The following is a 17,992-nucleotide window of genomic DNA, read 5'->3' on the forward strand; positions in this document are numbered from 1 at the left end:
AAATAATAAAATAGTTTGAAAAAACACAGGTCTTAAGTACGTATGAATACTTTTGGAAACAAAGCTGCCTTCAAGGCAAAGGACACAGTGAACCTTCCCTGTTCTCTGGAGCTGCCTGCTGCTTGCGGCCTATCAGGCCCCTCTTTCCAGAACCTCCCATGTCCATGGACCACTCTCCTGTCTCCCAAATGGACCAACTCTTTATCTCTCCTTTGTCATAATGACAGAGTGTTCTCTGGTTCCCACTGTCTTACTCAGGAGTGTCTGGTTCACAGATCTGGTGTTACATCAGCAAGAAGAGATGGAGACAGTTGAGTCTTAGGGCGTCTGAGCATATGAAGATAATTCTGAGGTGTGCCTCTCAGCTTTGCTTATTTTCACAGATACAAGCACAACCTCTGGCCAAACACAAGGACCTCTGTTGTAGGTTCAGTCCAAGGTACTCTCTATCTGCAATCAATAGGCAGTTATGGAGGCAACACATCACTATTATCAGAAAAATGTGTTAATAATAATATATTCAATATTGTTCTATGCAGTGGATTAGTGATATGTAATATGACTAAAAAAATCAACCTAAAAATGTTTGTATCGGATGCAACTTACTCAAAAGGAGAAACTTGGAAAGAGACTGTATAGAAAAGCAGGCATACTGAGAATATAGGTGCCTTCAGATGAATGAACACAGGACTTCAGATGTGAAAAATTACAACTCCAGGCAATCGCTCCGGAAGGGCTTTCTTCTAACAGGTACGTTAACATATTTACAGTCAGGAACAGGCAATGATTATACTGGGGCCAGCAGGGTACTATAGCATGAACACAGGAAGTATACACAAGGCCCCTGGCTGGAATCGTGACTCTGTCCAGAGCTGTGTGATCTGAGGCGATGACTTGATCACAGTGGCTCAGTCTCTACATCCACAAATGACAGATAATGACATCTAACTCAAAGGGACACTGACGATCAAGCGAGATGTTGCAGGAAGCACTTCACAAACGGTGAATTGTGACACAGACATTGTGTAATAGATGAGACACAAAGACTGAAAGGCTATTCTGAATGATGAGGTATGAAATTATAGTAAACAGACCCTTAACAATGAGCATGTTTCCTTACAACCAGGTTCCCTGCAAACTGGTCATCGGTTTTTGTCCTAGAATAAGAGGCACACATTTTGGAAATAACTAACATTATTGGCTGCCTTGACACATGCCCTCTCCACCATTAATATTTAGCCATGAGGCTGGATACAGGAAGGAAGAGGGCACTGTATAAAAGAACTAAAGCAGAAACCCAAAGCTTTTTGTTCCAAGGGACTGTGATAAAGACAAACAAAAATAGGGAAATTAAGGTTTGGGAGTCTATGCAGGTGATCTCAGATATACTTCAACTTCTAGTGCTCCAATGGGAAGTACAAAGGGAGTTAGATGGGATGCAGAGAATGCTGAAGTGAAGGGGTTCTTGCCCCGCCCTCAGGGCAGGGGAAGGTATATTTACCCAGGTTAAACCAAGAGTGGTCAAGAGAGTGTGAACCAGGGTCAAACAAAACTCTCCTGTTCCCATAGCTGAGGCTCCCTCGGCTCCCACAAGGCCTGGGTTCTGAGCTGCAAGCCAGCCTGGAGGTCGGGGAGACACAGGGTGGCCAGATGGAGGACACGACAGATTCTGGCCCCACCAAGAGCTAATCTCAGAGCAAAGCAGCAGGCAGCTGATGGATCACTGAATCCCCAAGTCTTGGATCAGAACACGGAATCACTTGGTGAGCTGAGCATCACCAAGTCTAGAGGGTACACTGAAAAGGTTCCGGGACCTGTCATTTTCAGGTAAATGTTGTCATCAGTGCTGTCTTTGAGGAGGGGGTGGAGAGCTCCTTGTGGCTCCGAGGGGCACTGGGATAAGGTGGGTCAATGTACAACATAGGGATTTGTGTTGAAGCTCAGATGGAGGCTTAAAGATTTACTCCAGATCTAAGGAGTCCAGGGGGGCTAAAGACGCATAGTCACTGTGGATGCTGGTGTCTTCAGCTAAATGGAGGAGCTGTCTTCCTAGGAGATGAAGCATCGGTGGTGGCTGATGCGATGTGTCCAGATGTTTTCTGCACTGTTGGCATCCAGGCTTACAGATTGCAGTACACACAGCTGGTGGGGTATGGCCACAATCATGGTACACATCGTAGTAGAAACGAGGACAGTTCCTCCCCGCTGCGGCCCCGCACCCCGTGCCAAGGCTGACACGTGCCACAGCATTTCCCTGTTCTCTCCAGGAAGTGATTGAATTTTTCTGTTGTTAGCTTCTAGAGCTTTTTCAGGGAGCTGCTTATGTGGGGTCAGGCGCCTATACTCTCTCACCCTGTGCCAGCCCCAGTCTTTGTTTCCTAACACCCTCTATCACTCCCTAGGAAGAACAAAAATCAGGGGAGGGAGGGAGGAAGGCATGCTCTATCAGATTACAAGACTTAGAACTAATGCAATAAACAGCATAGGTAGCTAAAACTTATTCAGCAAACTCATATTTTAAAGAGACAAACCAGCCCCCAGGACAGAAAGCATAAAAATAAAAGAATGTTAGGCTAAAATTAAAAACTAGAAACAACCCACATATCCATCATTGGGAGGACAATTAAGTGCACTATGGTATGTAATGAAACAGTATGTAGCAGTGAAAAATGCATGAATACAGATGAATATCACAAACAAAATGATGGACAAAAAAGGAAGTTGTGGTGTGATTCCAAATACAGTTATAAATACTTATAGTTCAAAACGCTGGCCTAACCCTGGTTGTTGAAGGCATTTGGGGATAGCTGGAAGATTTATCTCTCTATATTTGTCTCTGTCTCTGTGTCTCTGTCTTTCAAATAAAATGAAAATAAATACCAAAAATTTGTAAAGCAAAAAGAAGCAGGTAAAATTAAAATATTTCATCCAAACAGGCCATCAAGGAGAGAGGCGCCTTTCTCTGAAGGGAGGAAGGAACCTCCACTGTGACACGGCCTTGACTAAACAAGTTCAGAGTCAGTGAACTCAAGGGGCTTCCATAGCCTAGACAGCTCATAGCAAGAGTCTCGGGTGATTGCTGATGTCATAAATAAGAGTGCCAATTGTTAAATCAACAACGGGAGTCACTGGGTATATGCTCCCCTCGTAGGATCTCTGTCCTTAATGTGTTTTACTATGAAACTTAAAAACACTACTGGTTGAACAATACCCTATACCTTGTGCAGTTGTGTGAATCCAGCCTGTTGAAATCCTTGCTTAGTATATACTAAGTTGATCTTCAGTATATGAAGGTAATTGAAAATGAAACTTGATGAAGGGTTGGATGGGAGAGGGAGAGGGAGAGGGCCACGGGAGGGAGGGAGATTGGGGGGGGAAGCCACAACAATACAAAAGTTGCACTTTGTAAATTCACATTTATGAAATAAAAAATAAAAAAATAAATAAAATAAAAAAAATTTCATCCAACCAAATATGTCTAAAATATAAACATATCAACATGCAAATAATATACAAATTATTCAGGAGATATTTCACAATATTTTGTATCAAATTTTTAAAATCTGGTATGTATTTTATAATTACAGCACATCTCCATGCAAACACTATAGTTATTGTGACTATCTGATTTGTACTAAGAATTCATAATAGTTATAGCAATTTCATTCAGGTTGTTCCAAACATTTTAAATTTTCCTATAATCTTCTCATGTCAGTTTTTACATTTAAGTTAGTTAAAATTAAGTAAAATTTAAAATTCAGCTTCGCATTCTTTTTATATGCTTAATAACCTTATGCAATGAGTGGCTACCACATTGAACAGGGAAGCTCTAGATAATAACAACCACAGGCGATGGGAACGGGCTAGCTAGATAAGATGTTAAAGGTTGTATCATCTTGAAGATGATACAGATACAGAATAATTTTAGATCTTGTTAAAGTAAAATTTGAAGATCATTGTTAAAAAAATATAAGAACGTAAGTCCTGCATTGTGGTACAGTGGGTAAAGCCATTGCCTGCGATGCCAGCCTCCCATATGGGCGCTGGTTAATGTCCTTGCTGCTTTATTTCCAATATAGCTTCCTGATAATGTCACAGGAAAAGCAGAAGGAGATGGCCAAAGTGTTTTGAGCCCTGCCACTCATGTGGGAGATCCAGATGAAGCTCCTGTCTCCTGGCTTCTGCCTGTCCCAGCCCTGGCCATTGCAACAACTTGGGCAGTGAACTAGCGAATGGAAGATTCTCATTTATATTCTTTCTCTCTCTCTCTCCCCCATCCCCCATAACTCTTTCAAATAAATAACTCTTTAAAAAATGTACAAAATTATAAAGATGTAAGAACAGAGGTGAGCACTGTAGTTCATTGGGCTAAGCTCCTGCTTGGGATACCTGCACCTGATATCAGAGAGCCTCTGACTGCGTCTTGCATCTGCTTCCAATTGAGCTTCTTCTAATGTGCACCCTGAGATGCAGCAGGTGATGGCTCAAGTCCTTGGGCCCCCGACACCCATGTGGGAGACCTGGATGGAGCTTCTGGCCCTGGCTGTGGCCTGGCTCAGCATCAGCTGTTGCAAGCATTTGGAGAATGAGCCAGATGATGGAAGACATCTCCCTCTCCCTCTCTGTCTTTTTTTAAAAATATTTGTTTATTTGAAAGAGTTACACAGAGAGAGGAGAGGCAGAGAGAGAGAGAGAGGTCTTCCACCCGCTGGTTCACTCCACAATTGGCTGCAACGGTCGGAGCTGTGCCGATCTGAAGTCAGGAGCCAGGAGCTTCTTTGCTCCCATGCGGGTGCAGCGGGCTTTACCCGCGATGCCACAGTGCTGGCCCCGCTCTCTTTCTCTCTCTGCCTTTCAAATAAAATAAACTTGAAAAAAGTAACAGAAATAATATCTACAACCTTCCAAATCAGGAGGAATGAAATAAAAGGAAAAGAAAAACAAGATAAAAAAACATGATAAATAGGAAATACACAGTAAATAATTAGAAATCCAAATAGGCCAGAACTCACATTATACCTAAGCAAATTATACTCATTCATTAGAATGTGAAATGACAGAGGGGAGAAACAGAGCAAATATATTCATAGTGCCTGGTTCCACTTTTATCAATTTAAAATATGTACCAATCAATATTACAGACACAAATATGTATGTGTATAAAAAGAGACTGGAATCATACACACCAAATTCAAGATAATGGTTATCTCTAGGAAGGCTGATGAGGCAAGGGGCCAAGGAAGGTTTTCTTCTTCTTCTTTTTTTTTTTTTTGACAGGCAGAGTGGACAGTGAGAGAGAGACAGAGAGAAAGGTCTTCCTTTACCGTTGGTTCACCCTCCAATGGCCGCTGTGGCCGGCACATCGCGCTGATCAGAAGCCAGGAGCCAGGTGCTTCTCCTGGTCTCCCATGCGGCTGCAGGGCCCAAACACTTGGGCCATCCTCCACTGCACTCCCAGGCCAGAGCAGAGAGCTGGCCTGGAAGAGGAGCAACCGGGACACAATCCGGCGACCTGACGGGGACTAGAACCCGGGGTGCCGTTGCCGCAGGCGGAGGATTAGCCTATTGAGCCGCGGCGCTGGCCAAGGAAGGTTTTCAAGGGAACGTAACTGTGTTTTCCTTAAACCTTACCAAGAAAAGAAACTTGTAATAAAAAAAAAAAGTTTTATTAATTTGAAAGTCAGGAGTTACACAGGGTAGATGGGGGCAGAGGAGAGAGATATAGAGAAAGAGACAAACAGAGAGATCTTCCATTTGCTGGTTCACTTCTGAAATAGTCACAATGGCTGGGGCTGGGCCAGCCCAAGCCAGGAATCTGGAACTCCATGTGGGTCACCTATGGGTGGAAGGGACCCACCAGACACACTGGCAGGAGCTGGATCACAAGTGGAGCAGCCAGGGCTAGAACCAGCACTCATATGGGATGCTTGTGTGCCAGGTGGAGGCTTAACCCACTGAACCATGATGCTGGCCCCCATGCTCAGAGTTTTTGTCCCACAGACTGTAAGGAATCAACATATATTGCTGGGGTTCTTTTTGTGGTTCCCACCACACAGAAGAGCACTCTGGGCATAATGAGCTCCCAGTTTCTTCTTCTTAACTTAAGCTCTTCAGAGAAGAAAGGAAAATTCTTAACACCATTCAACAGGTGCTTGGGAACTGCTCCAGATGGCATCAGCTTGTGGACTTGTTAATGCAGATAAAGGCAGTAAGAGGTAAAGGAAGTGTAACTCTAGTCAGTATACCCCTAGGGCCACGATCCTCAGCCACAAAGATCTCAGGGTTCTCGGCAGGAAGTGCTGGACCTTCCTATGTCAAACTTCCAAAGTGTTTACAGGGAAGGGGAGGCTGTGACATATTACTTCCAAGAGTTTCAGCGACACCAACTATGCTTTACAACTTCTGTGAATCAGCTAAAAACGGAATACTTATGGAACCCAAGCCATCATTTGCAGCTGGCATAGAATAAATCCCATCTCAACTCCTGGGTTAGCCATGCCAATGCGGAAAAGCTGGAGTAGCTACAACAGCACAAAGAAACCAACAGTCGTTTCTTTTAGTCTATGGAATGTATTATGTTGAGGGGATTTTCCTCCAATTTGCTGGCCAGTATTTTAAAATTATTATTTTTGTATTATATAAGATTTCTTTAACAATTATTTGGTATTCTCTGTCACACATCCAACACTGGAGAAAAAAGGCAACCAGTAATGAGCTGGTTGGTAGAAGAAAACAACAACAAAAAAATCAAATACCCTTCCAAGAGAGGGACTGAAAGGTGCCTATACCTAACTCTATCACTCTTTGGGGGTGAAATTAACAAGACTCAACTACTTGTTTAACACAAGGTTAATTTTCCCAACAAATGGAAGCATGATCCATGAAATTCTTATGAAGTATTTCAAAAAACAGGTGGTTGCCTTAAATTCAAATATTCCTATACACATGAAACAGACACTGGAAGTTTTATTCCAAGCAATGAGGACAATAGGGTTAACATTAGCATGGTTACTTTTTATTCATCTTGTAGTTCTATGTTTGAGGCCCCTTCAGTACCCCATTGTTTCTTACTCTAATCCTTAACCGTCCAATATTTGGAATTGAGAAATCACATTCACAGTATTAATATTCAAACCTATGTTAAATTTCTTTGCCATTTCCTCCATGCTTGGTTTATCAGTTTCATTAGGTGATTTCTACAATTCTAAACTGCATTGATTAAAGTCACTGCATGCTAATGTGTCTTCCTCAAATAATATTTTGTTATTCAAGATAAAAATAATTACTAGGAACTTTACGTTAAAAGAGTTTGGATGAACCAAAATAAACAGCTACTCTCTCTCTTCTGAGAGATACTTTGAGGGAAAATACTTCACTTGTAATCAAATCTAAAAGATAACTTAAAGGGCTAGTGCTATGGTGTAGTGAGATAAACTGCTTGCAACACCTGCATCCCATACAGGTGCGCCAGTTTGAGTTCCTGCTACTCTGTTTTTGACCCAGTTCCCTGCTTTGTACCTGGAAAGGCAGTGGAAGATGGTCCAGGTACTTGTGCCCCTGTCACCCAGGTGGAGACCTGCATGGAGTTCCTGGCTCCTGGCTTTGGTCTCGCTCAGACCTGGCTGCTTTGTTCATTTGCGGATGAACTAGCAGATGGAAGATCTCTTTCTCTTTTTGTCTCTTTCTGTCACTCTGCTTTTCAAATAAAAAAAAAAAATCTTTAAAAACAGCTAAAATAAAGGGCCACATTCAAAAATTTTGCTGCATTAAATTCATAATTCAATAATGGGGGTACATTTTTAATATGAAATGAATAAATAAATATTTTATACAATTTTTTTTTTTTTTTGACAGGCAGAGCGGACAGTGAGAGAGAGACAGAGAGAAAGGTCTTCCTTTTTCCGTTGGTTCACCCCACAATGGCCGCTGCGGCCAGCGCATCGCGCTGATCCGAAGCCAGGAGCCAGGTGCTTACCCTGGTCTCCTATGGGGTGCAGGGCCCAGGGACTTGGGCCATCCTCCACTGCCTTCCCGGGCCACAGCAGAGAGCTGGACTGGAAGAGGGGCAACCGGGACAGAATCTGGCACCCCAACCGGGACTAGAACCCGGTGTTCTGGTGCCACAAGGTGGAGGATTAGCCTATTGAGCCACGGCGCCAGCCATTATACAATCTTAATATGAGGTGCTTCTTTCACCTAAGTTGCCTTTTTCACGTATTTTTTTTACAGACAGAATCCTGGAAAAAGCACTTGGCTGAATCAGAAGCCAAAATTCCAGCATGGCTCACATCTTTGTTCTGTCAGTTGCAGTATCTTCACTAATAAAACTAAAAGAATGGATCTGAAGAACTCAACCTGCCTGACTCAGCTGCTCATGACACTCTGAGTCACATGGACATTACAGGATGTCATACGAAATTACAAGAGAAGTGGCACAGAGGAATAATATTGATAATGACAATGAACATTCCACTTAGATGCAAAGCAATGATCTAAATGATTTCATTCTTACTATAATCCTAGCAGGCGGGTAAAATAGTATTTTTATTATTATTATTTTGTTATTATTATTTTTATTATTATTTATTTGAAAGCGTTTCAGAGAGACAGAGAGACAGAGAGAAAGGACTCCATCCACAAATGGCTGCAACAGCCACAGCTGAGCCCATAGGAAGCTAAGAGCCAGGTGCTTGTGCTGGCTCTCTCACGTGGGTTCAGGGGCCCAAGGAGTTGGGCCATCCTCTGCTGCTTTCCCAGGCACATTAGCAGGGAGCCAGATCAGAAGTGGAGCAGCTGAGACTTGAACTGGCACCCATACAGGATCCTGACACGGCAGGCCAGGGCTTTAACTTGCTGCACCACAGCACCAGCCCAAAGGGGTAAAACAGTATTATGTCCATTTCATAAATGAAGAATTGAGTTCAGAGAGTTCAAGTAACTTCCCAAGATAACTCAACTGGTAATCTGCCTGGTAAGTGGAAAAGCTGGGATTCAGATCCAGAGGGGCTGGCTCAGAGTTCATACCAAATTTATGTTAATTATTGATAGAAATTTTCTTAAAATAATAAATTTTGGAAGCATTCTGGAAATTTAAAATCACTTTTTTCTTCTTTTGACTACATATATTATTTACTTCACGTGTGACCAAATATGTATTTCCTTGGGCATATGTAAATGGGTCTTTTTCTGGACATGCACGCAAGATACAAGACTACCGGACTCAATAAATATCTTGACCAACAATAACTGACCCCTGTTAAGAATACGGTGAAATGTACAATGAGTAAGTAGCCAGAGAAAAAGGAAATCAACATTTCGATCTGGTTTGTTGTCTTCGACACTGATTTTTAAATTCTCAGGAGACTCAGATGATATTTCAACATCCTAGGTACTGTGAAAGTAGTCAGCTTAAATGATATGTATCTCTGTCACCATTTCCAAATGTACACTGCAGGAAAGTGGAATATATTTAACTGCGGTGTAAACAAATGCAGTATTTTAGGAGGAAAGTATAGGAAAAGAGAATCACTTCACTGATTTGCCAAGGGAATTTTAATGTTACATGGAGATATTTTTAAACGTATTTTTTTTGTGACAAAAATCAACCATGTGAAAATACACAAGATTAAAACTCATTTGCTTTCACAAACACTACATTTGTTATTTGGTAGTTGAACATCTACTCCTATAATTGCAGTTAATTAGACATCCAGGAGAGATCTGCTTGTACCGTATCTAAGGTAAGTGCCATTTGTCTGCTACAAAACAGAAGCTTGGTGCTTATTACAAGCATATTACTTTACCATGCTTTTCTTAATAATTAAAAATATCATCATCACAATAACTGTTTCACACATACGAGGCACTGTGCAAAGCACACTGTAGTCCCTACCTCATTTACTCCCACAACTGAGTAAGGCAGAAAATATGAGGGTACTTCAAAAGTTCCTGGAAAATGGAATTCAAAGATAAGTTTATTTTGGTGCCAGAAAAAGTTGAAATCCATGCATATGAAAAGTCTTTTAAAAAAGTTTATGGAAAATATGTAAAATGAGAAAAATCATGCATGGATTTTGAAATGCTTTTGCACTAAAATAATCTGAACTTCTGATTCCATTTGTCCATGCACTTTTTGAAGTAACTCATGTCATTATTCCAGTTTTACAGATGAGGAAACTGACTCTAAGAGAATCAGGAACACAGATGCTTAAGTAGAGGTTAAGTAACCTGCTCTAAATCTTTTTTTTTTTTTTTTTGACAGGCAGAGTGGACAGTGAGAGAGAGAGAGAAAGGTCTTCCTTTTTCCTTTGGTTCACCCCACAATGGGTGCTGCGGCCAGCGTACCACGCTGATCTGAAGCCAGGAGCCAGGTGCTTCTCCTGGTCTTGAATGCAGGTGCAGGGCCCAAGGACTTGGGCCATCCTCCACTGCCTTCCCGGGCCACAGCAGAGAGCTGGCCTGGAAGAGGAGCAACCAGGACAGAATCCGGCGCCCCGACTGGGACTAGAACCTGGTGTTCCGGCACTGCAGGCGGAGGATTAGCCTAGTGAGCTGCGGCGCCAGCCTACCTGCTCTAAATCTTATAGCTAGCAAGCAGCGAATGCCAGAACCACACTGGGCTTTCTCCCCAACAAGTATATGAAATAATGAAACTTGCTTTCTTTGAAAACAAGTCATTCATGCACTTGTTAAATACATATTTACAGGACCTGTGCTAGGTTCTGAGAATAAAACAAAGGCCATGAAGACTTCATGGTCAAGTCAAATTAGAAGGATTACAAAAGAAAGTTAATTCAAATTAGGTAATCAATCAAATAATGAGTGCCGACTTAAAAACATGGTGCCAGAAGACAACCTTCAGAACACAAGAGGGTTGTCTTAAACTCCAATTCCTAACCCTTTTAACTGAACAACCCTTTGTCGCTATTTCTTCTTTGGACACTGAGTCTGGCCAAACTTCTGAAGGCTCATGGCTCAAACATTTCCTGAGACTCATTATTACTTCTTGTCATAATTTACAAATACTCAGGATGTGTCTTACCTTCCCTGTCAGAAGGAAAGATCATTCAAAACAAGCACATTTATTCCAAAGTTGAAATGACACCGATTCCTTGTTAATCGCCCAAGGTGATGTTCATCATGTTTGTTTAACATGGAATGAGGAATAAATAAAATGCACAGCCTAGATACTTTGGAGTCTTCACTTACTTATAAGTTTTAGATCAATATTTAACTGAAATTCTGCAAGTGTTTATGGCTATCAGGTCATTTCCTACTCAGACTGGGAGACTCAATATCCCTAATAAGGCAATTCTGCCCAAATAGATATATAGATCCAATTCAAATCAGGGCTGCAGCTAGAGCTGTGGCATGGTCAGTTAAGCTGCTGCCTGCTATACTGGAATCCCATATAAGTGCTGGTTCAAGTCCCAGCTGCTTTGCTTCCAATCTGTCTCCGTGCTAAAGGCTTGGGGAGGCAGTGGAAGATATCCTAAGTACTTGGGCCCCTGCCCCCCACTGGGAAACACACATGGAGTTCCTAATCAAGCCCTGGCTGTGGCAGCCATTTGTGGGGTGAACTAGTGGATGGAAGATCTCTCTCTCTCTCTCTGTAATTCTGGCTTTTAAATAAATAAATAAATAAACAAATAAATGTTTTTTAAAAAATCACGGCAGGCTTTTATTTTTGGTAGAAATTTACAAGCTGACTCTAAAATTTATATGGAGGAATGGGCATTGTAGCACAGCTGGCCCAACACTGGCTGTCGTGTCTATTCGAGGAGTGAACCAGCAGATGGAGGCTCACTCTATCTCTATCTTTCTCTATTATTCTACTTTTCAAATAAATAAATAAATGCTTCATAAAAATTGAAATAAAAAATCTTATATGGAAACACAAAAGATCTAATAGCCAAAATAATTCCATAAGAGAGAGCAAAAGGGAGAAGTGATGCTATTAGATTTAGTCTTATTACAAAACCACAGTAATCAAGACAGTGTGGTACTGGTGTAATAACAGAGCTATTTGACATGACAGGACCTAACTGACAGTGTAGTAGCAAAGTTTTACATTTATGGTGACCTGAGGTTCAACAAACGTACGTAGGCAATTCAATGTAGAAAGGATGGTTTTCAACAAATGGGGCTAAGATAACTGCAAGAATTTCAACCACCATCTCATACCACACAAAATTAATTCAAAATAGATCATAAAAGCTGGAACTAGAAAACTGGGAGAAAATACAAGCCACTTTGTATCAGGCAAAGATTTATTAGATATGGCTCAAAATAATTTCATCAAGGGGTCAGCGCTGTGGTGCAGTGAGTTAACACCCTGGCCTAAAGTGCCCGCATCCCATATGGGCGCCGGTTCGAGTCCCAGCTGCTCCACTTCTGATCCAGCTCTCTGCTATGGCCTGGGAAAGCAGTAAGAAGATGGCCCAAGTCGTTGGGCCCCTGCACCCGCGTGGGATACCCGGAAGAAGCTCCTGGATCCTGGCTTCGGATCGGCGCAGCTCCGGCCGTTGCGGCCAACTGGGGAGTGAACCATCGGATGGAAGACCTCTCTCTCTCTCTCTCTGCTTTCCCTCTCTTTGTGTAACTCTGACTTTCAAATAAATAAATACATCTTTTTAAAAAAATCTCATCAAAATTAGAAACTTTTGCTTTTCAAGACACTATGAAGAAAGGGTTTTTAAAAAGCTACAGATAGGAAGAAAATGTCTATGAATTATTTATATGATAAAAGACTTGTATCCCAAATATTAATGAATTCCCACAATTCAATAACATGACCAAGAACCCAATTAAAAGTTGGGCAAAATATCTGGATACTTCACTTAAAGCATAATGTTAGTACACACTTTGAAAGTTGTGCATCATTAGTGAGTATAAAAATAAAAATTAAAATCTTTTTGAATGTCTGTGAACAGAGAGATACTGATGGTAGCACCAAGGAGCAAGCATGTAAAGAAACTGGAACTCTTCTGCACTTTCAAAAACCGTTTGGGAGTTTTTAAAATCTGAAACACAGACTTTCATATCACCCACAGTTCTACTCCTAGTAATGTTCCTAAGAGAAATGAAAATATGCTCATCTGCGTATGTCCATGCAAAGACATACACATTCATAGCAGTATTTTTATAATAACCAAAACCGGGGAGGCCAGTGTGGTGCAGTGGATGAAGCCATCACCTGCAATGCTGGCATCCGTATGAGCACCAGTTCTCATCCTGGCTGCTCCACTTCTGATCTGGCTCCCAGCTAATATGCCTGGCAAAACAGCAGAAGATGGCTCAGGTACTCGGGCTCCAGCACCCATATAGGAGCCCTGAGTGAAGCTCCTGACTTCAGCCTGGCCCAGCCCTTGCTGTGACAGCCATCTGGGGAGTGAACCAGTCGATGGAATATCTCTCTGTCTCTCCCTCTCTCTGTAACTCTCCCTTAAAATACACAAATAAATCTTAAAAAACAAAAACAAAAAACAAAACCTTGGAACAAACCAAACACCTATCAATTTGTGTTAGGATAAACAAAAAGTTGTATATCCATACAAGAGAACACTACCGGATAATAATGAAGAATAAGGTACTGATTACCAATACATGCTACCAGATGCTTGGACCTCAAAAACATTACAAGGTGTGAAAGAAATCGGACAAAAAGCTACATATCGTGTGATTCCTTTCATATAAAATTGTGCAAATCTGGAGAGAGAGGAATTAGAGTAGGGACCACGTAGGCCTGGGTAGAAGCAAGGATTGGCTGTAAACAATTTGAGGGGCCTTTTTGGAGTGTCAGAAATATTTTAAAACTGGGCTATGATAACGATTGCACAACTATAATTCACTAAAAATCAATGAATTGTATATGTTGAATGGATGAGTGGATTTCTGAAAAGTAGATTACACTTCAATTTAAGTCTTTTTTTAAAATGAAAGTACACTCTCATTCACATTGCTTGAGAGTGTCCAATGTTGTATCCCGGCACTAGGTAGTAGTTACATTCAGTATTTTAAAATCCTGATTATTTTTTAAGAACCACATCTCATTATTCTTAATAATGTACATGTCATTGATTTCTAGTAAAATTAAACATTTGTGTATACTTGAGTCTTCATTATTTTCCTACAAGTACACAAGTCCTTGCCATAAGGAAATGTGAGACTACCTTTTTAAAAATAGCAAACCATTTTCAGTGACATATGAAACAGATACTTTCCCCAGTTTTTCATAAATTTTAAAATTTTGTTACCACTGGTTTTTCTTGCTGTGTTGAGATGTTTGTTCCCAAACAGCCAAATTTATCTATATTTTCTATAGCTACATTACCATTTCTGTATTTTATCTACATTGCAGTTTCTCTTTTTGGTAACATGTCAAGTGATAGTTCTTTGAAATATTAATTATCAGAAATCTTGAGTATTTAGTTAAGCATCCCCTACACCAACTCCAATGCCACTGGGCTTTTCCATTTTAAGAAAACAGATAGAACCTAACTTCATATTTGAAAGCAGATGGATTTTTTTGTCCTTAAATCTTTAAGTATAAAGAAATACTTCCAGGTACATGTCAAATTCATGGAAAGCTGCCTCATTAGAGAATTTCTGATATGCTACACTAGACATTTATTAACAGTTTTAGTAATAAGGAACTAGAAAAATAAAAAGGATGTGAAAATGTATTTGTTGTTGCTGATCCCACCAGAACTGTGATTCCAGACCTCACTGGCCAGTGCTTCAGACCATGAAATAATGGCATGACCATTGCAGTCATTTGTGGACATCTGACCAGAATAGTCTAGAACTGTCAGTCACTCTTGGTTCCAACCGCACCTGAGTTCATGAATGTTATCTGTTATCAATAGCCCTGCCAGTCCATTCACTTACCATCCATTATGTAACAGAAAAATCAACTTTATTTGAATCTTACACAGAAACAGATTACTATGCACTGAAGAACTCTCACAAAGTGCTGCTTCCAAAAAACCTGCAGTAGTTATTAAAAAATAATCTCTGGTTTATCTGTGACTATCACATTCACGGACATACATAAAACTTACAATGAAATGTCATAACATTTTATATTGATATGGATATTATGGCCTTGAAGTTGTTTAGCTGAGGCCTGGTCATGTTAAGATACATTTAGAAGACGTGTTCAAATGTTTGATAATACAGAATGACTGATTTTCTATTTGTATATTTAATGCCATCCATACTCTGAAGACCAGCCCAAATGCAGCTTTCTTTCCTTATTCACCCTATAGCCTTTGGAATCTATAGATTATCTATACCTTCTGGAACATATACAATAGCCTTAATGTCATTCAACTATTTTGTGTCTGCCTATCATACCACTTCACTGATATAAGCTCCAAGAAAGCAAACTCTGTGTCCCTACAGCATTAAAACAGTGCTGGGATTCTGGAAGTTTTCAGTAATTTTCTTAGTAGCACTCCTTACTCTGCAGAACTTAGATGTTCACTAAACAACATTTTTGATTTCTAGAAATAGGTGACAAATGGGGCTAAGACTGCAAAAACGTATCATGGGGCACTTTTGAAGATTAATGCACTGTAGAACAGGCAGTTTTGCAATCAACAAAAATACTGTAAAGTAACTTCTGCAGTGACCCCTGCTTTAAAGATCTTGAAGAGTGATGCGTGGCTTGTTTCCAGTTCTTTCTGTTTTTCCTTAAACATCTCTATTTAACAGTGGTTTCTAATGTCAATTTTGTGAACTTCAAGATTCCATGTGGCAGCTCTAAGGTTTAACTGCTACACGACAGCCATGTTTAATCTGTAGCTTCTCCTGCCAAGGAACTAACCTATAACCTAGGTCTTTGGATTCCAGGTGAAAATGAAAAGCCTTCCTAATATTCACAAAGAGCCTTTCTATCTCTGATGTCCTTAAGGATGACACACAGGTGCCTGAACACAGGTTTGCTCCTGGTCCCAGGACTTGTCAAGCTTATTTTGTCAGAGTTCTGTCTTCCATTGAAATAAAACCCAGACCAAAATCCAGCACTCTATCACTCTTCTTCCCTTCCATATGCTTGAAAAATGTGGACAGTGAGAAATGAAAAGTAAGGATTTCACCAACTCTGGCCCTTAAACAAGAAGGAAGGTTTCTACCAAGCCAGGTTCCATTATACATAAAGGATGCACATCTAATCTATTGTTTAAACATTTATTAAGAAATCCCAGGAAAAGAGATGGCCCCAACTCATTCTATAACCCATTTTTTGATGGTTAGTTATTTCAATTCTACTAGAAACCCCAACCCATCATTTATCCTTGGATAAAATTCTGAAAATTGTGACATAATTTTACTATCCTCATTCTAGCACACTGGGCCTAGAAAAACATTCTCATAAAAATTTAAATAGTGAATCACAAGTGTAAGTACTCTCAATATGCCATCCATCATCTTAAACCAGAAGTCCCTTGGGATAGCCTAAATTCCTCTTGTTCCGTTTATTACTAAAAGAAAAGGGTAAGTAATGGCTGAGAGTAAGGACTTGGAGCTCCACAGCTCCTGATCAAATCTTTGCTATTTACTATTGGCGGCTCAACCCGGAAAACACTGCTCAAGGTGCTCTGGGGCTCACAGGAGACAATGCAAGCCAAGCTGCACAGCATGAGGCGCACAACAGGTGCACAACAATCTTTTAAGAGTTTGAAAATTGCTTTAATGTTCATGTTTTGAAAAAAGGGAGCAGATACGTTTCAACCAAATTCTGAGTAACGACATATAAGCAAGCAAAAAGTTCCTGAATTTTTAAAACTCCATTAGTTTCTCAATAACAGACTCTCTCTCACACACACACACTAGCACACAGTCTTTAACTGCTAAAGCAGGCTATTATTTGTAATTTTGCTTCAAATTTAATACACACTGGTTGACACGGTTGGAAACATTGGGGCAGGCAGTGCGAGGGTGCGAAGCATTTTCTTGGTTACCGGCCATCACACATCATGTTTTCGGGGGGGGGGGGTTGTAGAAAGACGCCCCCTCCCCTCCCGGGGACAAAGTGTCCCCGGGCACGGCACTTGGCGTCAGGGGCCTGCGCGGAAGGGAAGGCAGCACGGAGGGAGCGGAAGAGGAGACTGAAATGACCCCAGCGCCCCCCTCGCACGAAGGGCGCTGTGACGCCAGGTCGCCCAGGAGGGCCTGCTGCCCCTGACCTTGGGCCAGCCAGCCTGGGCGCCCGGCGCGGCCACGTCTCCCGCGCCGCCAACTCCGCCGGCCCGGCCCCCGGCCCTGACTGACACTGGAGTTGGAACATACGGGTCCGCGCGGCGGCGAGCAGGAGGGCGAGCGCTATTTTAAACATGGCTTTCCCTCTCCCGAGCGCCGGAGCCGCCGCGGCGCAGCCCTCTCGGCAACACTCCCAACGTCCGCGCGGGCTGTTTTCCGCACTTCGCTTCCCGCTCCCTGCTTCGATCTCGTACTGCTACTTCTCCTCTCGCCGCCTTCCCTCCACGCTCAGCAAACCCGCCGGCGGGCGACGAGCAAAACTCTCCTCCTGAAGGGAGGGGGTCGGGGATGGGAACGCAAAACCGCTTTTGCCGCGCCTCGTCGGAGCTGGAAACCACGCCCGCGAGCACGAGTTCGTAAAGCTAGAGAGAAAGTAACAGGCAGACATCGACGAGCACGGGAGGGAGCGATGTCTGCAACAGGCATCCGAAACCAGCGTGGAGAGGCAGCTTCCCGACGCGCGAGCTGTGCGACCCGCCGCGCGGACAGGATTTGTTGCAAGCACAACTGGAAGGCCTTCGAAAAATCTCCTCTCGGTAAGACTTACCTTTCGCTTCGGCATAATGGCTCTGTGGGTGCAGCCAAAAGTAAAGCCACGGGCTGGAACTGCCGGCTCCGCCGCTGGATGCCGCCTCCGCCGCTGCTGCTGCTCCGGCGCAGGGAACGGCGAGCCCGGCCTCCCCCGACCCGCACCTCCGCGGCTCCCTCCCCAGGCCCTCCACTCGCTCGC

The 17,992-nt window shown here is 42.2% G+C and overlaps 1 protein-coding gene across 3 annotated transcripts in view; it reads right to left on the reverse strand.

The window, feature by feature from the left end:
• HMGN3 (high mobility group nucleosomal binding domain 3) overlaps positions 1–17,964 on the reverse strand; it is a 29,598-nt gene extending 11,634 nt beyond the window's left edge. For all 3 annotated transcript variants that reach the window (XM_062186405.1, XM_062186404.1, XM_062186403.1), the window contains exon 1: positions 17,810–17,964. In XM_062186405.1, coding sequence (XP_062042389.1) covers positions 17,810–17,824 — 15 coding nt within the window. In that variant the 5' untranslated portion in view covers positions 17,825–17,964. The remainder of the gene's footprint in view (positions 1–17,809) is intronic.
• Positions 17,965–17,992: the final 28 nt, after the last annotated feature.

Source organism: Lepus europaeus, chromosome 3 (assembly GCF_033115175.1).
Source record: "Lepus europaeus isolate LE1 chromosome 3, mLepTim1.pri, whole genome shotgun sequence".
In the NCBI taxonomy this organism is placed as follows: domain Eukaryota; kingdom Metazoa; phylum Chordata; class Mammalia; order Lagomorpha; family Leporidae; genus Lepus; species Lepus europaeus.